Source organism: Acanthochromis polyacanthus, chromosome 3 (assembly GCF_021347895.1).
Source record: "Acanthochromis polyacanthus isolate Apoly-LR-REF ecotype Palm Island chromosome 3, KAUST_Apoly_ChrSc, whole genome shotgun sequence".
NCBI classification, from domain to species: domain Eukaryota; kingdom Metazoa; phylum Chordata; class Actinopteri; family Pomacentridae; genus Acanthochromis; species Acanthochromis polyacanthus.
The window spans coordinates 9,141,737-9,167,812 of NC_067115.1; the positions used below are offsets into that span (position 1 = coordinate 9,141,737).

The window sequence follows — 26,076 nt, forward strand, 5'->3', positions numbered from 1 at the left end:
AGGGGCCTCTTCTCTAATGGACTCGGTAGAACGACTGTACAGGAGGTTGCAAAAAATAAATTCCATCAACCTAAAGTTAACTTGTTGAATGGTCTTAAGTTCATGTATTTATTTATTTCTTACAAGAGGAAAGTTACCTTTCTGTTCTGTGTCCTTGTCTGCTCTGCTGATTTGTCTCAGTTTGTAATGTGGGGTCAGTGCTTCTCTGAAAGGATTTACTTCAGAGGTTTCTCTTCATAATTGTTCAGTGACCTTGAATTTTCAGAAAAACATCTTCTTTGCTTCTCAGCTTCTTGGAGGGCAGCTCAGTGTGTCAAGAACCTTCTTTGAGACGTTTCTGTGACTCCTTATTGTAGCTTTCAACTTGAAAATATGGAAACAATGTGATCCTAAATATTGAAAATCTAATTTGTCCTGTTGTTGCCATAAATGATTTATTGGAGTCTTACTTACCGTCTGAACTGTGAGCGTCATTTCAGGCACAAGGTGTTTCGGTATCCTTGAAGAAAGTTGGTTTTCATGGCTTTTCAATATTTTTTGACCTCAGAAATTGAAATAAACAGAAGCTCGGTGTTGGTATTTCAGTCACTACTGGATGAATATGCCTCCGTTCTTCAGTAACTCTCACATTTGAAGCGTTGTCATGCCTGAAACATGTAAAGAAAACCACCAAATTGGCCCCTGTCATGGCCTCCAGCCTACTTTGGCATTTATATGTTTCTGTTGTTCTTCTGTGCATCTCCTTTGCCTGAGGCGGCTGTGTCACTTTGATTTAAACCTCGCTAATACCAGCAGGTGTTGCATCATTTAACCTGATGAAAGAGGAGGTTGTAAGGTTTCCCGAAGCATCTACTACCGCTTACAGATACAAGAATCCATGACTGTGAATATATGTCATGTATTTTACTTTGTTTCTTTATTTTACTACACTGTGTAAATTCCACATAGCAATGATTACCGGTCACAAACACAAACTGAACGAACCAGAAATGCAGTGAGTTTTCAGTTTGTCTTTGTTGACAGATCAACCACCGGACCCCAGAGGTCAGGAGCTTTTTTTTCAGACTTATTTTTCCGTGCAATATAAATTTTTGCTCCTCCATTTAAACAGAACAACCATGAAGGAGTGAGAACTCAGAAATGCCTTTTGTGCAGCATGACACAGATAGAATGACAAAATATACATTAAAATAACCTGGAATTCAATTAACATGTACAACAGTTTTCCAAGTGCGCACAGGTTTTTACCAGTACTGGAAACAAATGGGACTATACATACATACATACTGCTTAAAACTGTATGCTGTTTCCATACGTGTCTCTTTGTAAACACAGCCTGCAGTTCATCCGAAAACTCCCTGATTTTTTTTTTAATCAAATGACTGTTAACCACATCTGAGTTTTTAAAGACTTCACTGTTTTACTGAGGAGTGTAGAATTTGCTGTTTTGTACAGAATGTAGTTCTGTACAGAAGAAAACCTTTGTAGTTAGTACAGCGGTTTATTTTTGGCAACATTGTCCAAGTGAGACACATAGAACAAAGTGATTTGGATGAAATATCGTTATTTCAAGCTTACATTTTTTTTTATTTTTTTTAGCTTTTTTCCTGACAAAATAAAAAGTTACACAGGAGTAGTTAAAGGACAGTTGGAAAGTTGAAAATATGTTGATTCCTTCTGTTTTATCAAATAAATGCTGTAATGCTGACAATTTTAGTACTTATGAAGACAACATACCTGATGTTATCTACCTAAGTTTTTGCCTGCAGTTAAGCTGAAAAATCTCTGAATTTTTGCCGTCACTGATGACTTTTTAGTCGTGACAAGGGGCACAGAATTATTTATTTTTTGACCTAATCTGGTCAGGGCAAACATTTGTTTTTTTTCTTCAGTTTTTTAGGTGAGACATGCAGAGTTTGATGGCATATCACAGCTTTTATCAGCTTATATTAGGCAAAGTTTCCTAATGTAATAACATGCCACAGATGAGTGATACAAAGAACTTCAGACTGTTGAAAAATCTACTTCTTTTAGTTTTTCTTTAAAAGACAACATGCCTTTCAAACATACCAGTAGGTTTTGGGGTTCAGAGGGTGAAACAGTAAAGGTCCAAGAATTGATCCTTGTGGAACTCCGTGAGCTACAGTACAACATGTGAACAACAGTGTAACCAACTCAGTAACGAACAGGACCAGTTTCTGAAACCAGACGTCTGTCATGTCTATAAAACTCCTCAGTCACAGATGTTACAGTCATGTTTACATGTACTTATTCTTCCTTCCTGGTTTCAGGCGCGTTACAAGCAGAGTCTGGACCCCACAGTGGACGAAGTGAAGAAACTTTGCACTTCGCTGAGACGCAACGCCAAAGAAGAGCGAGTTCTCTTCCATTACAACGGCCACGGAGTGCCACGACCCACCGTCAATGGAGAGATCTGGGTCTTTAACAAGGTACCACTGATTGGATTTTCACAAAAATACACTCTCACATTCACAAAGATTTGCAGCCCTGTAACAGGTTGAAAGACTCATAACAACTTTATGAAACCCAGCAGGGAAGTTGTGTTGTAATTATCTGCTGCCATGATGTCACCAGTCATGTTTGAAAATGCAATTATAATGTGATTAGGGAAATAATCAGCTCAAATTAAATAATCATCACACTTCCATTGGATTAATTCTGTACAGTTTGCAGCCACATGGAACATCATCACTGAAACACTGCAACTTTATCCACATGAACATCTAACTGTACCTGCTGAGATGTGGCTAAAAGCTCAGAAACAGGCAGGAGAACAGAACCTTGAGTTGATATTTTGATTTTAGAGGGTTGTTCTGTGTTGTTTGCTTTGGTGCTGAGAGTTCTGAAACACATTTTTTTAGATTAAAAAAAATAAAAGCAGGAGATGTGGTTTAAATTTCTAGAAATATTAAGACCTTTTATGATTAAACTTTCTCTTGGTTTCACCTACACGTTCAGATGTTTTTCTTATTTATGAACAACAGCTTTTGTAAATCCTGGACCTTCATAATCATTTATTTTAGTATTTGTTCATTTATGTGAGATAATATATTGTTCTTGCCTTACATATTACATTTTGTAAATTTTACTTCTTTTTGTGGTTGAAAAGCCAGTTGAAGCAGTATTGGCAGATATGAAGAAAGATGCACAAAACCTGTCCAATTAACTAGAGTTTGATGAAGAAAAAAGAAGTTCCATATTTCTTGTTTTTGATCCACTGAAAACACACCGAATTGAGATTTTTATGTATTGTTACATCACTACTGAAGAAGGCTGTATTCTGAGGCGCATTTGTAGCTTTAAGTAATAAGATCACATACTTTGATGTCTTTAGTCGATAAATTGCTGAAAACAGCTGAACTCTGTGTGACAGTGATGATTATCTGGTGCTTGAAAAAGCTAAAAAGATTCTCATCTTCAAAGAGCAACAATCTGTTGGTTCAGCTTCTTTACATTGTAATTTTGCTTTTTGAACTCTGTGGAATTTAAAGAACAATTTCACACACACAGATCAGTTCACTCATCACAGAGGAGTTTTTTTGCTCAGCAGGTACAGACAGCTGTGTAACTTCCTCTGTACCTCTGGTCTGAGCAGAGATCAGCACTGATGATGTCCTCTGGGTTGTTTCTGACTCAGCCTCAGACTACAGATTTGTTCAGTAACAGAGAATCTAAAGGAAGCGGCTGAAAACGTTCAGTTAAGGGGATTGTTGTCCACTGCCTGGACCTTATTATTAGTGCCTTATTTCTCACCATCTGACCCTCAACCTTTCCTTTTAGAAGCTGGAATTAAAGAATATACCCTTTTCCCCTTAGAATTTAGTTCAAATCAATTGCCAGAATAGTTGACATTTTTATTTAATTCCACATATTTAACTTCGCACCTTTTTCTCCTGATTGCAAAGAGGCGTGTGGTAGTTTGCTGTCTTAGGTTCGAATCTGCAGGTTTTCAACAACACAAGCCATGACTTGGCCTTTATTGGTCTTAAGAGAAAATGTGCACGTTACTGGTTGTGCACAAGCTCAGGCCTTGTCCACACAAATATGGATGTTTTGCAAAATAAACATTTTCTTCCATATTTTGGTTCTTTCATCCAGCAAGCCTTGTAGCTCACTCAGACTGAGTTTTTTTTGTAAAAACACCTTCTAAAGTGCCGTTTCAAAGCTCTGGTTTGTGTGAAGCAGTGAGGACGTGAAATGCAAAGTTTGGGTAATTATGCCACACCTCAGTTTGTGTACTTGATACACAACATTTGCACTTTAACCCTCTGGTGATCACTCTGGTGGGTTTGAAAGATACATTTTCCTTAAAATATCCTGCAAAATTACCCCGTTTGTCAGAGTCAGGAGCGATGAAAACAGAAAAACTTCTCAGATTTTCAACTTTCCATTGGACCTTGAACTAATCTAGGGTGATTTAGTTTTTTTTGTTGGAAAGCTACCCACAACTAAGCTTAAAAATTTCATATTTGATCAAAATCACTTTATTTTACATTTAATTTCAATAAATATCTAAATATTGACTTGGTTTTGCCCAGTAGTTATGTCACAAAAATTCAGAGACGTCTTGACTGAACTGCAGGAGCAGAGAGGAGATGAGTACCAGTTCAACCAGGTCAACCACACGAGCAGCGACCAGTTCCGGGTCGCTGCTCGTGTGGTTGACCGGCTGGCTCGTAGAGCAGTTTTTTATAGCGTTTACAGTGTTTTTTTTGTTTTTTATAGGGTTGTCCTGCTATTCGTGTCCTGTCTATGTGTGTCTATGTGTTCCCAACGTTCTATAACTTGGAAACTTTCTCTTTTTTTTTTTTTTTTTTTACTCTGGTAAACACGGCAAGTAGACACACTCGCCGCCGCGGTAGACCCGCTAGCGCTAGCGGTAGCCACCTTCGCTAACGGTACGACCGCGGATTCTACTTCTTCTACTTCTTCCCGGCGCTTTCTCACCATGGACGCATTCCTCTGGGCACTACTTCTACCGCTCTTCCTCCTCCTGTGGGACTCTGTCCCCACGAACGGGTTAAGTTTCCCTGACGGCCAGCGGATCGTCTACTCCAAAGATCTCCTGCTGCAGCTCGGAGCCAATCCTCAACCCGCCACCATCACAGATTCAGTTCCAGAGGAATTACTCCGCCACCGTTCACACCACAAGCACAAGGTAACACGAAGAGGCAAGAAAAAAAGTGGAGTAAGAGCCAGATTAAAGCGGGAGACATGTAAACAGCGGCCGCTCCCCTCCATTATCCTAGCCAACGTGCGCTCGCTCCGTAACAAGCTAGACGAGCTACAGGCTAACATCAATTACCTGCACGAGTACAGGACGGCTTCGATTCTAGCTTTCACGGAGACGTGGTTAAACAACAACGACTGTAACAGCCTGCTGCATATCGATGGCTTTGCCCCCACTCTGAGACTGGACAGGGACAGAGAGCTCACCGGTAAACAACATGGCGGAGGTGTCTGTCTGTACGTTAACACACGTTGGTGCTCCACCGTTGTTGTGAGGGAGAAACTGTGCTCTCCAGACATTGAACTCTTGGCTGTTTCGCTGCGCCCTTACTACCTACCTAGAGAGTTTCCACAGCTTTTTGTTATTCTGGTTTACATCCATCCCAAAGCTAATGCCGCCACTGCCACAGAACATATCATGAACTCACTGGACAACCTGGAACGCATCTCCCCCGACTCACCTAAGTTTATCCTCGGTGATTTCAATCACTGCTCCCCTGGGAAAGCCCTGAAAGGTTTTCAGCAGTACATAACATGCACCACACGCCTGGGGAAGACGTTGGACAAATGCTATGGGTCAGTTCCAGATGCATACAGGTCTGTTGCTCTCCCCCCTCTAGGCTCTGCTGATCACAGTACTGTTCTACTCATTCCAGCATACATCCCCATTATACGGAAAGCCAATAAAATCATCTGCAACATCAAGCAGTGGACCAAAGACAGCATTCTTGCCCTACAAGGATGCTTTGAGTCCACAGACTGGGATAACTTTTTAATCCCCTCCAATAACATCAGCGAACAGGTCGACACCATCTCTTCCTACATCTCTTTCTGTGTGGATAGCATTATCCCCTCCAAAACTGTCACAATATTTCCCAACAATAAACCATGGATCACCAAGGAGCTCAAAGAAACCATCAACAAGAAGAAAAGGGTCTTTTTCACTGGCTCTGAACTAGAGAAAAAAGAGGTCAACAGGGAAGTTAAGCGTGCCATAAAAGCAGCCAAGCTGAAGTATAAAAACAAAGTTGAGGAAAACTTCACACAGGGGAACCTCCGCTCAGCTTGGCAGGGCTTGAAGAACATGGCTGCTGTGAACACCACCACCAACTGCAGAAACACCATCCATGTGGACGGTAGCAGCCCTACATCTCTTCCCAACGACCTCAACTCTTTTTACACCAGGTTTGAAAGAGACAACACCGCACAGCTGGAGGAGATCAGGACCACACTCCAACCCACTGACTGCACACTGACCTTCAACAGAGAGGAGGTGACCAGAGCCCTGAGGAGGACTAAAGAGACCAGCTCCCCCGGCCCGGACAACATCTGCGGTCGTGTGCTCAGACACTGTGCAGAACAGCTGGGAGGTGTGTTTCAAACCGTCTTCCAAAACTCCCTGGACAGTAATAGAGTTCCTCAGTTGTGGAAACATTCCACAGTCATCCCCATCCCCAAGAAGAGTACAACCAAAGTACTCAATGACTTAAGACCTGTGGCCCTCACCTCTCTCGTGATGAAGGCAATGGAGAGAATCGTGAAACAACATGTCATCAGAGTAACTAACTCACAGATTGACCCTCTCCAATTCGCTTATCGTACGAGCAGAGGTGTTGATGATGCCAAAACATTCATTCTGGACACTGTACACCGTCACCTGGAACACCCAAACACTTCAGCAAGACTTCTGTTTGCTGACTTCTCCTCTGCATTTAACACCCTCCAGCCTCACATCCTGGCTCATAAACTCTCCTCCCGCTTCCACCTGGATAATCAGCTCATCCTGTGGATTCTGGACTTTTTAACCCACAGATCACAGAGGGTGCGGGTCAACAACACCTTCTCTGATGTACTTCACACCTCCACTGGTTCTCCTCAGGGCTGTGTCCTCTCTCCGCTTCTCTTCATCCTCTACACTGATGACTGCAGATCCACACAGCCCAACTCCCACCTGGTCAAGTATGCAGACGACACAGTCCTCCTGTCTCTGCTGTCAGGACCTTCTTGGTCTCACAGCTCAGTCCTCCAGGAGTTTGTGGACTGGTGTGATGACTCTTGTTTGGAGCTGAATGTTAAAAAAACCAAGGAGATGGTGGTGACCTTCTCCAACAAGCAGATGGCGCTGGCTACAGCCGTCACCACCACCATCCATGGACTGCCTGTTGAGCTTGTGGAGGAGTACAAATATCTGGGCACCATCTTTGACAGCCAGCTGAAATTCTCCTCTAACACAGAGGAGATAATCAGGAAATGTCACCAGAGGCAGTATCTCCTAAGGAAACTCAACTCATTTGGAGTAAATAAGAACATTCTCCAGACATTCTACTACTCCTTCATAGAGAGCACCACTACATTCTCCATCATCTGCTGGTTCTATTCTATCAGCCTCCAGAACAGAAACCGCCTGCAGAGGACTGTCACTGTCTGTTCCAAGATCATAGGACTTCCTCTGAGAACTCTATCTGCAGTGTATGAGCACTTAACATGCAGACTGGCGAACCGGATCATCAGTGACCCCTCACATGCTCTCTTCTCTGCATTTGAGTGGCTTCCTTCTGGTCGACGGCTTCGCTGCCCCGCATGTAGGACACAGAGGAGAAGGGCCACCTTTGTACCCAGGGCGGTCCAACTACTCAACTCATAACCACAACACCCCCCACCCACTGCCACCACCTCCCACGGACTTTAACACGGACCTCGTGAACTTTTCCATTTGCATTTTGCACTCTGCATTTTACATCTGTACTGACTTATTACTGTACCTACCTCATTGCCATTGCAACTATTCTACTTGTACTACTGACATACACTTGTATATTTGCACTAGTAAATTGTTTTCCGTATTGTCATTTTAATTTTTTAGTTTTTATTTCTGTACATAGTATTTTGCCTTTATTATTATTCCATTGCACTGACTGCTCTACGTGCCTTTGAATTGCCCCTTGGGGACAAATAAAGTTTTTTGAATTTGAATTTGAATTTGAATTTGAGTACAGAAAATGACAAATGTCAGCAGTAAAATAGCATGTGTATAGTATGTGAAGCCGTCGTGTTTTTTGTTGGTAGTAGTAACGCTGTAGGCACTTGGAAACATTCTAATTATGTCATTCTGCACAGAAGAGATTTCTCTCCCTCTTCATGGTTGTTCTGTTTCCACAGAGGTGCAGGACTTTACATTGCAGTGAAAAATGAGCCCACAGTGAGGAAAAATCAGACGGGATTTAAAATCACCCAGAAACTACTTGGTGTTCAGAAGGTTAAAGTGTGCAGAAACAATAAAACAAGAGTCTTTTTCTGGTTGATATGAAGATATTTTATTAAAGTGTGGTTGTATAGGGAATATATCTGCTTGAAAAATGTCCGTACTAGTGTGTAGAAGGCCTCTGTTATTCCTGCATCAAAAAGTAGCCTTTAATTGTCCATCCTTCATGCCCATATTTACAAACAGAAATTGGACTATGGTCAAAAAGCAGGTTAAACAAAGATTTCTGAACCTCCCTGCAGTCAGAAAGCACAAATGGCTTTACAACCAAACATAAAAATGCAGTTTATCTCCACACTGTGATCAGCATTGAGCTCCACTGATGAGTAGAAACTCACTGACGGCAGCGAATCAGACATAAAATCCTGAGTTGTTTCATCGCCACGTCCTATAAGTAAGGACCCACTCACAATGATGCACCGCTGCTGTCTGGATTCAGCAGTCGCCTCCTCGTCCTCAGCACACCCTCGGGCCTTATGTCCTCTCCCTCTACCTCTGTTCTTTCCTCTTTTTCCTTTCCTTTCCTTTTTATTTCTTTTCCTATAAAACGAATCTGCTGTGTCACTGGCTGCTGAAACGGGGGCATCAGTGGGGGATTTGGTGTTGGAGCAACGGAAGAAAAGTTGCGCAAAAATCACATTTTCCATTAAGTTATATCGTGGTTACTGGATTTATGCTTATCCTTCTTTCTCTCCCTCATTATAATGTTCACTCTCCTCCCTCATCAAACAGACGACTGGTTAATAATTAAACACAAATCTATAAAAGTGAGTTATCAGCAATAACATGATGTGCCGTCTCTCTCGTTTCTCACTCTGACGCTTGTATTTATTCCTCTCCATTTCCCCCCCTCAGAACTACACCCAGTACATCCCGCTGTCCATCTACGACCTGCAGACGTGGATGGGGAGTCCGTCCATTTTTGTGTACGACTGCTCCAACGCGGGAATTATTGTCAAGTCCTTCAAGCAGTTTGCCCTGCAGAGAGAGCAGGAGCTGGAGGTGAGCAGCTTGTGGTTTACATGGAGATGTCACTCTGAAATTCTGCGATTTTAGATACTAATTTTGATACCTCACCCAAAAAATAAGCCAAACACAGAATTGTATTTTAACGTCAGCTGTTTTAGTGAAACAACTTCAGAAGGAGGCTTCAGATAACAAAAAAACATGACTGTTAGTTAACTGAACCCTAAAACCTACCAGCAGGTTTGAAACATATGTTGTCTTTACAAAATTGCCAAATTCACACCATTTATCAGAGCCAAAACCTGTACAAATACAAAGAATCGTGAGATTTGAAGCTTTCCGCCAGTCCTTGAACAACACATTTGTTACATCGTGTTCAGTTGGGGAAACTGAAGCGATATTTCATTGAAATCACTTCATTCTACTTGTCTCACTTAAAAATTGGCCAAAAATGACCTGTTTGCTGAATTCAGATTTTTACAAAATCTGAAAATTCTGCACTACTTAGCACACCCATAAGGCCTTTATTGACTTAGGTACAACTTATGGTCACGTAATAAAAATTCTGTGACTTTTTGGCTGGACTGTAGGCTGTATTCATTGCGGCTAAGAGAAACTCTCTGGCAGTACTTGATCTACTCATTCGTTATGTTCCATTCAGCTGAAAAATGTCACCAAATCTAAGCTTAAAATTGTGTGTTTCATCAAAATTGCTGTATTCTAGTCATCTGAATGAAAAATAAATGGTTGGCTAAAATGAGATTCTGTTTAAAACAAACATTCTGTGCTCTTTGATGCAGTTGTGAAGCCTGCAGTAACTCAGCAGCAACTAACAGTCATAAGACGTGTTGTTCTGCTCATCGAAGTCTAATAACTTGATATTTCATCAAAACCACTTCATTTACCATTTCTTACTTTTAAAAAAATGGCAAAAATAAAGCATTGCTTTGACCAGATTTAGTTGAAAAAAAAAAAAACCAACAGTCATGTGACAAAAATTCACCAACCTTTCTGCTTAACTGCAGCCTGTGTTTACACAGGACTAGTAGGAAACATGTACAGAAACAAATTACAAATGTAAATGTAACTGCTTATTATATATGCAGTCACAATTTTTTTCCGGTGTCGCTAACACCTGAGGGCACGTGGAAAAATGTTGTACATATTGATTGGAGGTCTTTAAAATTTTTGTAAAATAAATAATTAAAGAAGTTCTACTTTTGTTTTTCTTTATTTCATGATTATGGAGTTAAAACTGTTTCATAGAGCACAGAAGACATTTCTCAGTTCTCAGTTTCCAGGACTTCATATTGCAGTGAAAAATGAGGTCACAGTGATTTAAAGATGTGATAGGAGCGAGATCAGAAAATGCCCAGAAACTGCTTGGAGTTCAGCATTACTTAGCTCGCATTATGAGCTACCGCTAAAGCTAAGTTAGCCTGAAAAAGCAAACTTAGCCTTTGTGAACGTTGCGTGTGGAGCATGCTGTTAATTTAAAACAAGAAGTGAAACTATCTCAAGGTTTATTTCTTTTTAAATTCCTTTTTTTGAACTGCTAATTTACATTTGCAGTTCTTCTTCCCTTCCTTCCAAATATCTAAACTTACAAGGTGATTTTTTTTTTCTGCTTTTTCTGCAAGTTGCTGTGGACTTGTTGCCCCACTTTCAGTATCTTCAGTACCACAGAGAATAAACGCGTTCTCTGAATTTTGACACCGACTTGGTAGCGAAGTGAAATCCTCATGTTTACTGCGTGTCACAACACAGCAGCCATGAATTAGTAGTGAAGCAGTAATTGGGAAGAAAAACACTGCAAAGATTATGAGTCATGCAAACAGTCAGCTTGCAGACAACCAAGCTCAGATGATGTGTTGGTATTTATTTGGAGTTATTAGGGGCAAACTGGGTGATTCTTTGGAGCTCAGGCTCGCCGAAAACGCACCCTGGTAGATGCAGCATTTATAAAGGAGACCTAATTGGTGTCCCTGAGAGTCGAGTCCAGGCTGCTGAGATGGAAACTTGGATAAAAAATCCAGGATGTCCTCAGTGCTGTGATGCGGCCAATCAGACAGCCAGCTGCATCTAAATGATTGAGTTTTCCACAAAAACAACAGCAGCAGCCTCGGTCCTTTCAGCGCTTTATCTTTTTATTATTTCTCTTTCTCTCTCCCGGCTATGGCATGTTATGTGAATTTCTAATGAGAAGGCGCTGTCATTCATCTCAATTATTCATGGAGGAGCTTCAGCCTGACTGTAGATTAGCTGGGAAGCGAGCGAGAGGAAGGTACAGGATGAAGAAGAGCTGCTGCATGACGGGCTAGAAAGAAGGCGGAGGCAAACTGCTGAGTTGCTGCAATGTTTGACAGAAGCCGTCACAAGTGTTTCTCCATCCTGCTGCTCTGTTGTGTTCGAGATCGCAGAGGTCGGCTTCAGGGCTAAAATCACAATTAGTGTTTGGCGAAACATCACACAGGTTCTTTGACAAACTGCTCACTAGTCGTTATCTGGGGTGAAATCAAAGATCTTCCTCAAGACAAACAGACTTTTTGAAGAAAACTTTGTCTAGAAAATGAACCAAATCAAAGCTTAAATTCACTTTATTAGACATGTCTCATTAAAAATGTTTTAAAAATAAATGTGTTTGCGTTACACATGAAGTCTAAAAAAGAAAAAAGTTCAGCACTCCTGTACTCAATCATGAAGCCATGATTGAGTCAGCTGTGACCAACAGCCATCTGACAAAAACTCAACAACTTTTCTGCTGAACTGCAGGCAAAGAAACAAGTATTGAAATAAATTGGAGGTAAATGAAACAGAACTGACCTAAAAATAAATGCAGCGTGGCTCACAAATGATATACAAACTAGTAAGTTGTTGGAAGATAAATTCAGCACGGTGAAATCCAGTTTGTTGAGTGTGAATACTTAAATAAATATTGCATGAAGAGTCGCCATTTTTTCCTGTGTTGATAACTTCTGTTGGCACTCGAAAGAAATTGTACATGTCGATTCCAAGTTTTTCCATTTGTAGTAAGATGAAATAATCTCTTTTCAACTCTTCACATCTACTGTCAAAATCTGAATAAATTTTATACACAGAAGTGAGAAATGAAGCAGGTTCAGCATGAAGCTATATTTTTTGCTTAATATCTGTTCCAGGTGGAGGTTTTCATTCTGGTAGAATACTGGGCAGTTTAATGAAACACTTTGCATGTTTTATATAGCAGTCTTTATTCTGTTCTTTAATTGTTATATTCATTTCCCTTTAAAATCAAAGCAAACGAACAAAAGCAGTCAAACGTACAGATAAGAATAGTATTAAAGCACCGAACCAATGAGTAGTATTGATAAAAGTAGTGGTAGCGTTACCATCTTAACGATACCCATCCAAAATGACATTTCAACTGTGCCATGCTGCACTAAAGACATTTCTAAGCTCCATGTCCTTCTAATCATGGATGTGCTGTTTCTATACAGATGCAGGGCTTTATGTTGTAGTGAAAAATGTTCCCACTGTGAGCACAAATGTGACAGCAGCAAAACATAATGACACAAGTCATACATCTTACCCCTAGCCCTACTAAAAGGAGCCTAAAAGAGTGCACATTTAGAGTTTAAAATAAACTACAGAGCTCCAGACTAACTTTTTTTCCTCGGAGCACAGTGGCCCCTAACTTAAAATTTTAGGAGCGCAAGCAGAAAATTTAGAGGCGCACACCAAAATCGACTTGCAAAGTAAATATTCACATTTCCTCTCATTTTCACTGGATTACTGATAAATACTTGCACAATATGTGCAGAAACTATGTTTTCAATTCACATTTTATTGTGCAGCAGTTGACACAACATAACAAGAAAAGCACTCAGAGAGCACAGTACTCCACCAAGGCTGCTCAGGTGACATAATTTCCGACGGATGAAATCTGTCATAAAAAAGACCTTGTGCTGAGCACAGGCATGTGTTATGCATGTGCATGTTATGTATTTATACCGAATCACATGTAAATTACTCTTATACAGGTCTGTCGATCAGTTCATCAATTCTAGCAAGCCTTTGTTTTGGTAGTGTTAAAATAAACGTTCCCTTCAGGCTTTTATTTTGAAGGCGTATTTTTAATGCTACGGGCTTTTATTTTGTGACTATTTCAGCGGCACAGGAAATGTTTCTCTAAGAAGAGGTTTCTTGACATGACAAAGACGCTGCCGAGCAGTCTGAAAATTCACGTAAAGATGAAAGAAAACGGTTCCACGCTGTTCCTGTCTAGCAACTTAGAAGCAGGTAGCTGGAATGGGGACAAACTCTTATGGTGTTTCCTGAAGAAAGGACTGAAGGACAAAAGGTGAATTTGTGTTCAAAACAAGGCTGAACGTGAATAAAGGCTTTGTGAAACATCAGAAGCTTCACCGTCATTCGTCCCCCACTCTCACACACGTTGGCCCGCATTCATCTTTGTTGGTGTTCGTCTCCTGTCTTCTTCTTTTGGAGTTATTGTCGGTTGGCAAACAGCTCATTTGTGCATTACTGTGTACTGGGCTGAAGTGTGGAGCAGACGTTTGTCAGCCACAAGAAATATTCAATAGTAATTTAAAAATATCGGCAAATTTACTGGTCGCACATGCGCGAGTAGATGAAAAATTTACTCGCACTCCCTCAAGTTTTCGTCGCAAAATGCGATCATTTAGTCTCAGTCTGGAGCCCTGAACTATAAAGTAATAAGAATGATAGTATTTCTAAAGAGTAATAAGCTACTACAGTCAAAAGCAGTAGATACATAGTCAGTACCACAGTATGGCAATCTTTATGTACAGTCGGTGGATTGAAAAATTACATTTATTTGTCCAAAGTGCAGTTGCATTAAGAAGTTGATGTCAGGTCCATATTTTGGCTGAACTTTGTGTATTATAGTCTTCTTTTCCTCCAGCTGTTCCTCAAAACATACCCACTATGTTTAAAACAGCAGCTCCTCTAGTTTACAGTCTTCTTCCAGCTGACGTCCTGCATTTTGAAAATGAATTAAAACCATTCGAGTGAAGATTCTGAACTTGTGATTCTCTGACAAAGCAGCTGAAGTAGCGCGTTAGCTTCAAACAGAGCAGAATTGAAACACCCAGAGAGCTGGTGGGAGGCGACGCATCTTCTTGTAGCTGGTTTGTACGAGGGTTACTGAGTAATGGGCCGCTTGGGGTTCAGCCGAGGCTTCAGCCAAGATAAAAGTTTGAGCGAATGCTGCCTGTTGTCAGCTGAGTGTAATCTGAGTCAAATCACAGCTTGAAGACGTGGAGTGAAGATCACAAAGCGGTGGAGGTCAGCAGATAAGAGAGAGGCAGGAATGAGGCACGAACGGACCGCAACTTCACTGTAAAAAATGTTTTTTAAACAGTTTTAACTGTAATTTTTAAAGACAAGTTACTGTTGTTTTACAGATTTTGAAAGACCGAGAGTGCGTGTACAAGCATTTGTATGTGCATGTAACGATTTAAATATGACAATTTTTTAAAGCTTTTTTTGTATTATACAGATTTTCCCTGCTTTATGAAATTACAGACATTAACTCATAAAAACACTGATAAATATGAATTAGCGCAACTGTAACAAAAAACACAAAAAGGGCCAAAACTGTACATGAAGTCCACATAAAAAATCAGGATTTTTTATGAAGTGTTATTTATTCTCACAATATTTGACAATCAAATTCGACTATTTCATAAATGTACTTATTCATTTATTTTTACTGTATTTCAATCAACAAAAAACTTTTGTTTCATGTATTTTACAGATATGGACCATTTTAGGAAAAAAAATGTAAATTAGGAATAAAGGGAGAGAAAAGAAATATAGTCAAAACTGTCAACATTGTTCACATTAAAATTGTGTATTTTTACAAAATTTTTTTTACATCACTGCGCCATTAAATTAAACTTTTTATACTGTGTTTAAATCAGCAAAAGATTGTTGTTTTCCAGATATTTGCATTATTTGAAATAATATTTTTTATATTAAGGGATTTAAAAATGATACAGAATTCATTTTACTATTACTTTACTAATTGTCCTTGTTTTGTTAAATTAGGGATCATATCTCTTAAAATTAAAATAAAGTCTTAATTTACAAGGTATTCTTAACAAACAAGTCCAGAACTGTAAATCATATCCACTTAAAAAATGTATTTCACTTTCATAGTAATTATGCCGTTTTACTATATTTAATCTACCAAAATATCCTTGTTTTACACATATTTGCTGTCATTTTAAAAACATTTTTACAGTTTTTATGTTGCAGTAGTCCATCATTTTTATGCATTTTCTCTGGCAGCGTTAATGCTAACTTTTCAAAGTTTTGAGTTGTTCAGCTTTTGAGTTTTGACAGTTTTGGAGTCTATGTTTAATCTTTTTCCCAGCAGGGCACACAGTGTTCTTTAAAGCCATTAGCTGCACCGTTGCACTACAAGTCAGGAAATAACCGGAGGAAGTCTTTAGGTTAAATGCATGAGAAGCTGTGTAACATCCATAATAATTCCACTTTTCCAGCTCAGTGCTCTGCTGTTTACCACCGTCAGGAGCAAGGCGTAATAGGAAGTGTAATGGAAAAACATAAAGGGAGACGATGACTTCCGGAGACGTTTTAATCATGCAGGAGATGATCCAGGCAGGGAGTCCCCCGACTCGCCCACACAGTCAGGTATCCTCATGTGAGTCGTGACACTTTGTGTTCACGTGGGTGGAGTCATCTGACGGCATGAATGATGAATTAATCATGTATAAATCCAATGAAGAAACTGGCAGCATGAGCACCATTACAAAAGGTAGAATACTGTGATGTGATGTCAATAAAAAAGTAGAATACTGCAACATTCAAAATCTGTACTAAAAAAAAGGAATAAAAAAAGATTGTGACTGCAATGGCAAATATTTGTCAAATGTTGATATTACAGCTGATTTAAATAAAAATAAATTTTGTAAAGGTACAGACAGACATAAAAACAACATATTATTTGTAAAATATAGCTTTTGATAATGACATTTACATTTTTAGCTTGTTTTTTATGGTCAGTATATAAAAAAATCAGATTTTCTGTGATTTTACTAATTTTTTGTAAGAAAAAAGTATTACATTTTTCATTCAAACAATGGATTTGTATCTATAAACGAAGTATATTTTTGCTGATTTAAATGCAGTAAAAAAAATGTAAAGGAATGCTTTACCATTCCAGTATAGATTTTTGATGTTTTTTTAAACAGGTGTGGCCTGTCATTTAAAGGGCAATCTGTAAATTAATCTTCTTCAGAATATTAAAAAATGTGAAAATCATTCTTTTTTCGTTTAATTAATGACACATATCTGCAAAATAATGCTTTTTTTTCTGATTTAAATATAATAAAAAATAGTGATGTTTTGCAGTCAAACTTTGGGACAGAACAAATTAATATTTGTAAAAATACAGATTTTTGATGTGGACATTATGTATAGTTTTGACCTGTTATTTTTGTTGTTTGTTATTTTTCTATTGTTTTGTAGGTCTACATGTGAGTTATCTTTTTTCTGTTACTTAACTAGTTATTTTCTGTATTCATCGAGTTAAAGAGGGAAAATTTGTAAACTAACTGTTAATAACATTCATTTAGCATTTTTCACGCCCTAGTTTAGATACTTTTTCTGTCAAATAACTGCAAATATCTATAAAATAACATTTATTTATTTACTATCTGTAATAGTTGCAGATTTTTAATGCAGATATTTCTGCCTTTTCCACTGATTTTTACCAGTTATTATGTGCAGTTTAGCCAAACAGGGAACATCTGTAAAATAACAGTAATTGTTTGAAGTTTGTTAAAATTGTTCCAAAGCTTAGGTTTTTGCAGTGTTAAAAGACATGCCTGATGTGGAGCTGCTGTGATGCAGATGTGGTGCGTCTGAGTGCTCTATTATAGGGCCACCTGCTTCCTTTTAAATATCTCATCACTTCCTGCGTGCACTCAGCAAACACGCTTGCTGCATTAGCTGCAGGGCGGAAAGAGGAGTGTTCATCGAGAATCACTGCAGCGCCCAGTCGACTGTAAGAGCTGCTGTGTGTGTCTGTGTGTTGTGGTTTCGGTGTTTGTGTTGCTGCCGTTTCCAGGACGCTCACATTAAGCTGCCTCCTTCTATCATTTTAATAATAAATGAGCGGCTGTAAAAATGTATTTTTCGACTGGAATAGCATTTCTATAGCCCTGCATGCACATACACATGTGAAACCCTCCTCCTGTGCTCATTAGTGTCACTTTATTTAACCCTCTGAGGTCCAGGCAGGTTTTTGGTGCATGTCTTTGCTCCTGTCATGTTTTCCATTCCAGTATAATGTCCTCTAGATCCAGGGAAACAGCACAGCCATGGCGAGAAGGAGAGAGAACTTTATGAAGTCGTAATTCAGGAAAATAGTTGATTTTTTTTAATTTATTTTCCAGAAATGCGTACAATAACATGGATTCAGCATTTATTCAACATAGAGTCCACAGTTGTTTAAACATGTGATAACCATGGTGAGTCTGTGTACTGTAAGATATTTTACTACTTAAGTTTTTACTAGTAATTTGTTTCCATACTCGTCTTTGATCTGCTCAGTGAACACAGCCGTTCAGTTCAGCCGAATAGTACCTGAACTTTGGTCGTGCATCTATTGGCCACAGCTCATTTGCAAAAGACTTCCCAGCTGTCCCAACAAATGCAGAATTTATAGTGTTTTTACCGAGTCCGGTTTGAGCAAATGGTTTGGTTTTTTTGGCAAATTTTCAAAGAAAACATGTTAAATCAAGTAAATTTGATCAATTTAGTCGTTTCCCAATGGAGTTGTACAAACAATGAAAAATGATCATGAATCCTAAAACCAGAAACAAGCAAAAGTTGAATTTCTTTGATTCATAATGTTTCTACAACATAACAAACCTTGAATTATCTTTTAGTGCCCACAGGACCTAAGATGCTAACTACATCCTATAGATACTTAGCTGTTTGCATTTTTCCTACTTCTACAACAGTTTTTCCTCCAGGTTTCAGCACGTATCCTCCAACAACTTGCTCCTCTGTTCACTGTTTTTGAGCCATGCTGCATTTAATTTATTGATTGGGTATGTTTTATTTTCCTCTCATTCTCTCTCATTTGTTTCCATCTTTGTCTCCTGGATGATTTGTGTAAACACAGACTGCAGTGTGGCTGAATAATCACTCATATTTCACTTCATGTATTTTTATTTTTGTCACGTTGGTCACAGCAGAGTTGACTTTTCACCTGCACAGAGAGGCAAAGGATTTTTTTTTTTTTTTTGCAGTTCATTTTTATATTACTAATATTTTACTGCTTGCTTTTTTAAAACTTCCGTACATGTCCTTTATCTGCTCTGTGCTTGCAGTTCAGTTGAAACATTTCAGAATTTCTGTAACATAAATGTTTCTCAATGAGCACCAAATTTTGTGCAGGTCTAACCATTTATTTTTGGCAGTTTTTTTTTAAAGGAGGCATGTAGAATGAAGCAATTTGGCTGAAATATCAAAGAAGATTTGATCAGTTTTCCAAATGATGCATTCAAGAGCCACTGAAAGCTTAAACATCTGATGATTGTCGGTTTTAACAGTGTCTGGCTCTGACTAATGGTGTAATTGTGGTGTTGCTCTTAGATAACATGCCATTCAAACCCAGCAGCGTTTTTGGGAGGGTTCAGAGGGTTAAGAAGGAATTCTCAGCAAGTACATTGTTCTCTGATATCCCCGGCGGAAGAGAGAAAAGAAAGCTGTCATGGTGATTTTCATGGTAATTTGCGAGATTACAATATGCTAATGGGATAATTACAGTCAATGCTCGGCATTAATCAGCTCTTGCTGGCAGCGGCGTTGTCGTATTTACTGTTCGGATTACTGTGGCACGCTGTCACGCTTTCTCCCAGTCCCTTTCAGGAGACGACGCTGCTCTTATGGTTGACACAACGAGAGGTTTTAAGAAGCCCTGCTTTTGTTTGTGGCATCTGCGTCTGCGAGCAAACTGACATTTTCCTCATTAGAGAGCGAGAAAAGAGCAATCTTGATGTGAGAGGACTGGCACAGATCCAGCAACAATCCCACTCAACAGGAATTTCAAAGAGGAATAAAATATGCATTTGGTTGGAGAAAAAAAAATGAGAAAGAGACATCCACAGCTGCATGTTATCACTTCACCCGTCCTCCATGAATTACGATTGTTCTGTATTTTTAATATCATCATTTATTCATGTGTGTGCAGAGCTTCTTATAGAGCAGCACTGTAAATACATAATGTCTCACAGTGAGATCTGAGCTTCTTTCTTTTTACCCCCCCGTTATTATAGAGTCAACTAATGAGTTATTGGACCATCTGAGAGCAGGAAGCCTGTGAAATATAAACAGCAGCAGCCGCACAGAGGCATTATATAAACCTACAGACGTTTAATTAGCTGAACTAGAGACACTGGAATCAGGCAGGTATAGGAGTAAAATCCAGATGCTTCCTTTCCATTTTGGTGTATTGTGACAAATGAATATTCCAAGCTTTTTTTAAATTTCCATTTCCCCATTCAACCAGCAGATCATTTGTTGTATTTGTTTTCTCGTCTCATCCTCTAATTGACGGAGCTCAGCCTCAGGCCTCAGAAAGACGAGCGTGTCCCCTCGGTTCTTGCCTCAGGTGCTGTGGATTTACCCCGACTTGCATCAGATGCTGACATACAGCAGCTGCATGCTGGGGAGGTCTGGGAAGTAGATTCCTCTCACTGTCTTTGCTCTTATTGCTGCGAGGAAGGAGGTTCTGTCGCGTTTCTTGAAATCTGAATCCAAAAATCCACCCTTTGAATCTTTTTAGGTGGTGTGTTTGACATCCCCCCCCCGCCGTAATCACTGCTGCTTTTCTTTGCTTTGTTCACATTTTTCTTCACTGTGGGCTAATTTTTCACCGCATTGCACCTCTGTGGAAACAGCACGACCATGCTGAAGGAAAAAGAACTTAGAAATGTCTTCTGTGACACAATTAGAATGACGCAAATCCTAAACAAAAAGCAAATAGCACTTGATTAAAATTTTTCAAAGATTAGACAAACTTAGAATCGACATGTACAGCCCTTTTCCAAGTGGCCACATGTGTTTCCAATACTGTAGTGGCTCCACAAACCAGAGATACTGATCTATCTGCTTTTTTACATCTATAAGCTACATTTTTACTCTGTTCTGCTTCAGAAAAAATGTTTCACCGTTATGAATGTTTCTCCCAACAACGTGCCTCCATTTCGGAACCACGCTGCATTGATTTCATCCATCCAGTCTGTTTTTTTTTCCTCTCAGACTTTTTAATTTGTTTCCGTACTTGTTCCTTGTCGGCTTTGTGTTTAATACTGCCTGCAGTTCAGCTGAAAAATCTCCCACAGCTGAGTCACTACCGGCATCTCAGTTGAGGAGAAGAGCACGTTTGTTTGGTTTTTTTTTTAACAGAATCTGGTACAAATGTTTTATTTTGGCATTTTTGAATAATTTAACAGAGAGAAATTCTTTGTACATCTATTAGCGGGTGTGTAGGAGAGGGATAAACATATCCTGAAGTTTCAAAACACTCCTGCAAACTGTTTAACTTGCACAAATACAGTAATGAAATTACAGTGTGCAGGAGTTATTTAGACATGCTTAAATGAGACGCGTAGAGTAAAATAATTTTGATTGAATAACAGAAGTGTAAGCCTGAATTTTTGTTAATTTTCTCAGTGGTAACACGCCTTACAAATGGGCAGTTCGAGGACCATCTGAAAGTTGGGTATCAGACAGTTATTTGTGTTTTTTCACCGTCTAATTCCAATAAATGTTTATATTTGGTTTGTTTTTAAAGATAACACAATGTCAAACGTGCTGGTGGGTTTTGGAGCTCAGAGGGTTGAACTGTGTGTTGGATCTACTGTATATGTACACAGGGGTCCAAAGGTTTGTCACCATGAGCAAAAAACAACAAAAAAACCCTCCTGTTTTGAGTTTAAAATTAAAATGTTTAATTACCAAAAAAATACACATTTTTAGAGTTATTAGAGTATCATATTACAGTGAGAAGTCATTAAAATGTCCTTGAATTTCAGAATATTTCAGTATTTGTTTGCCTCCTTTTGTTTAAATGAAGCAGCACTCGAACTGCCTGAACTCCACGTCCACCATCGCTCTCTAACAGGGATTCCTCAGTAAACTGGACTTTATGTCACCTTCTTCAGTTAAAATGCTGCTGTCACACCCTTGTTTCTGTTTCTGAGAAGTATTTTCGAGATGCTCCTGGTCCTCTGAGGCGAGACACCTTCTTCTTACAGGACTTTTGCTGATTAGAGTTCTTTCTTCAGTAGATTCCGTTCAGCCTCTTTCTTCTACTTGTGCTTTTAAATCCTTACAGTTTGTGGTTATTTCCAGGTTTCCATAAATATGCTAGAGTTTCTTTGCTTGTATTATATGATGTCGGTGTGAGATGATATGATTGCATGTGTACTTTTGACAGTGCGGATTGATTTCTGGAGCTTTTAGTGTATTTTAACGCCGACAGACAGCTGCAGTTTTTCTCACATCAGCCTTTACGCCTGAAGTCCCAGAAGTGTATGCGAGCACAAAAAGAATTTTAGCGCTTAAAGCAACATTTTCCGCTTCAGTAAACAGATGTTCAAGGAGTCTACAGCTCTTACAGTAATGGTTTGTAAGTTACATCTATCCAGCTGTGCAATATATGATCACAGCTGATTCCTGCAGCACAAACAAATGTTCCGGATTAAACTGAAATTTGCTTTTTGCGGCTGTTGCAAAGTTGCATATTTTTCATGCTTGCAGGTCAGTAGGGAAAGTTGGTGTATTACAGTGATTATCCTGGTTAATGATAGTTATTTAGGAAATGTTTTTACACTGATCCAGCCATCGTCATTGTCACAGTCATGCAGTACAGATAAAACTTGTAAAGCAAACACAGGTTAGCAGGGAAACCAGACATTTGTATAACAATCAATCAGCATCCTGCACTGAAACAAGGAGGAAAACAGAGACAAATACACCAGCTAAAGTGTTTTCACTGTTTAAATGTTGTTATACATTGAAATTGTCATGCAAAATACTGGATTTTTGCCAGTATTTGACATTTTTCAATTCATATTGACCGACAGTTGATATATTTATGCATATTTCGTATCAGACTCATGACATTTCTGGGGGAAAAAAAAGTCTACTGTCAGTAAAGTTCATGTAACATGTGCGATGCAGTCTGTCTTGGAATAATAAATACTTGTTTTTTTGCAAAAGAGAATATGTGAGAATAATCATCACAACACATTAATCTCCCTGGTTAATTTGTGGCTAAAATTAGGCAGCGCTGCGAATTGAAAGAAACAATCCTCAGCAGTCCGTGATGATGAAGGGAAGTCTTGGATTGCTGCCTCCATTAAGACTCGCAGCTCATTAAGGTCTAAGACAGAAACCATATTCAACCTGCAGCAAACAAATCAACAGTCCAGCAGCGCATAAACAGTCAGGAGCTGCGAGTATAATTAAAGTTTTACATCATATGCAGGCCAACGTCGTTTTTCACGAGTATCGAATCAGAGTGTGGAATCGGGCGGCTAATTCTGAAGAGACAAGAGGTTTGTTTACCGCCAAAGACCACCTGCTAAAAGGGGGAATGTTTCCTCTATGGGATCAGTTAACTATCAGCACATTTTTAAAATGTCTGAGGGGGAAAAAAAAGCTCAGATTTGTATTTCTTCTGCAGGCGAGCTTTTCTCCTGTTTTGGTGCAACAGTGACTTTTATTGCTCATCCCACACTGTCCATAACACAAGCAAAAAAAAAGTTTCAGGCCTTTTTTCTGTCTGTTTTCTCAACTTTGTGTTTAAATTTTTAATGTGGTAAACACTGTGTAGTAAGTAAAAAACAGCTTTGTGATATACAAGGTGCAGCCGGTAGTAAATACAATACTTTCCAGTGAGAACGAGCTCACTTTGGTCTCCATTTCTGGCGTGAAAGTGGAGAAAGTAAAGCTTTCAGATGAATGTTTTGTTGAGCGAAGCCAAATCTGATGAACACAAACAGCTTGCAACAATGACAGTAGTTGGAACAGGCTTGTGTAGGTGGAAACAGGGTGCTAAAGCCTTCACCTGTTGCCTTTGCTGGACATTTGCACAAACTCACACTTTGACTTTGTTTTTGCTTCAGACTTTAGCTCTTATTTCTGTTATCTTCTCTGTCTGTCTTTTTTTTTATACCTCCTTTCTTTGACATTCTGTGTCAGTCTGCAGCTCTTCAGTCGGCCTCTGACTTTCATGTCATGTCTTGTCTGATCTTCTGCCTCTGTCGTGCCTGAGCTCTGACTCTGCAGCGATAACACCACTTTCTGTCTGTTTCACTTGATAAATTGAGTTTTTTTTTAATCTGCTTACTTCAGAAAAACATTCAGACTCCTTCACTCTTTTGGATGCTGTGATATGTTTGAGTCTCTACATGCTTTGCACACTTGGATTTGGCCGATTGTGTCATTTTAAGGTGTCTACACAGATGCTCTGTCAGAATGGAATGCTCCAGTGTTATAAAAAAGAAATAACAGTCTTTCATCAGCAACTCAAAAAATGTGAGTGGCCACAGGTGTTACCAACAATGTGGCAGGAAATGATGGCTCTACATGTCCAAGTCTTCCCAAATAAGTTCAGGGAACCATGAAGGGAAAATCTAAGCTTTTCAAGTCTAATGGACAGTAACACCTCCTTCACCCATCTACCATGAGATGGAGGTTGAGGGTTTTTCCATTTGAGGAGTATGAGTCGCCTAGCCAGTAGGCTGGTAAAGGCAAGAACAGTTTGTACAACTTTAGAGGTAAGAGGCTCCAGGGGAGCACCCAACAGCGCCAAAAGAGGATCAGGAGAAATAGTGATGTTGTATGCTGTACTGAGAGTTTTGAAGATTTCAGACCAGAATGTGGCAAGCCTGGGACAGGACCAAAACATGCGGGAATGGTCGGCTGGAGATTGTTTACACCTATTACATGAATCCGTTACCTTGGGGTAAATCCGAGATAGCCTTGAATTTGTGTAGTGAACTTTGTGTACAACTTTACATTGTAAAAGGCCATGCCTCGCACAAATTGAAGAAGAGTGAACCAACTGTAAGACTTGTTGCCAATAATCATCAGGGTGTGATTCCAAGCTCCTGCTCCCATGAAGCCTTGGGACCAGTAGCTGGGCTGTCAATTCCCCTTCTTTTTAACCTGTAAAAAAACAGAACAACACTGTAAAAAAACATCTAAATTCTGTATTTTTTGCATTTCTTTCAACATTGTAAAAACAACAAAGTACTATTTGTCTCTGTTTTTAAGTGTTGCTCTATTTTTAAATTAACATTTCATTATTTATTTTTTTTATTTTTTGCTTTTAAAACCTGTAAACTTTTACTTTTTTTTTGGTCTTGTTCTGTTTGCTCTGCTTCATATTATTCTGCCTTTATTTGCCCATCAGTCACTCAGCTCCTCTTCTTCCACTCTAAACGTCAGAGGAGAGCTCAGGTTGTGGTCAGATGAATGTTAACACTAACTTTTGTGCCCCTTCAGGTGGCAGCCATCAATCCCAGCCACCCTCTGGCCCAGATGCCGCTGCCTCCCTCCATGAAGAACTGCATCCAGCTGGCTGCCTGCGAGGCCAGCGAGCTGCTGCCCATGAACCCGGACCTCCCTGCAGACCTGTTCACCTCCTGCCTCACCACGCCCATCAAGATCGCCCTCCGATGGTAACGCATCGCTCACACTTCCTCTCTGCCTCCGTCTTACATAAGAAGCCTGAAACTGAGGGTTTAATAAAGATGTGCTCTAGCTGCTGCGTTCAGGATTTGTCCTGAATTCTCGCTGCAGTAATGAGGTAGTTGAGATTTTTGTCACCGAGCTGTTAACATTTAAAATGTCTTTTCCATTAATGAGCCCTAATAGAGTTTCAGCAGCAGGAGGAGAAACATTTATACAGCTGTACGGTTATGGTCTTATTCAGCGAGAAAATGTAAAATCTGAAGGTTTCTCCTCTTTGAGTATTATGTATGTGTATTATATAGTTTTGCTCACATTTTCCTCTCACTGTGGGCTCATTTTGTCTCTGTAATATAAAGTCCTGCACCTCTATGGAAACAGAACAACCATGAAGGAGGAGAGGGAACTCAGAGCTGCATTTTGGGCAGTTTGACACAGAATGACATCAATCACGAAAAAAGGGAAACAAAAGTTGAATTTCTTTATTTGTTTAACAAAAAAATTTAAAACTAGGAAGCGACCTGTAGAACATATTTCCCATTGTCCACAGGTGTTACCAATGCTATTTCAGATACAGGTTTATTTTTGCAGCCTCTATGTACATTTATGTGCATTTCAGCTCTAGAAACTCACCGTGCTGAATGTATCTTCCAGCAACTTGCTCCTCTTCTCAGACCTACTTTTGGATCCAGCATATTTTATTCTGTTCTCAGTCTTTCTAATGTGGTTCCAGACTTGTCTGCTAGGTAAACTCAGCCTGCAGCTCAACTGAGAGGTCCCAGAATCTTTGCCATGTCGCCGTTGGTCACAGCTCAGTCAGCTATGGCTAATCAATT

The 26,076-nt window shown here is 39.5% G+C and overlaps 1 protein-coding gene across 3 annotated transcripts in view; it reads left to right on the top strand.

Annotated features, from left to right (window-relative positions):
• rptor (regulatory associated protein of MTOR, complex 1) overlaps positions 1–26,076 on the top strand; it is a 234,618-nt gene that overhangs the window by 81,594 nt on the left and 126,948 nt on the right. For all 3 annotated transcript variants that reach the window (XM_022193050.2, XM_022193051.2, XM_022193052.2), the window contains exons 5-7: positions 2,292–2,450; positions 9,368–9,514; positions 25,055–25,230. In XM_022193050.2, the coding sequence (XP_022048742.1) occupies positions 2,292–2,450; positions 9,368–9,514; positions 25,055–25,230 (482 nt within the window). The remainder of the gene's footprint in view (positions 1–2,291; positions 2,451–9,367; positions 9,515–25,054; positions 25,231–26,076) is intronic.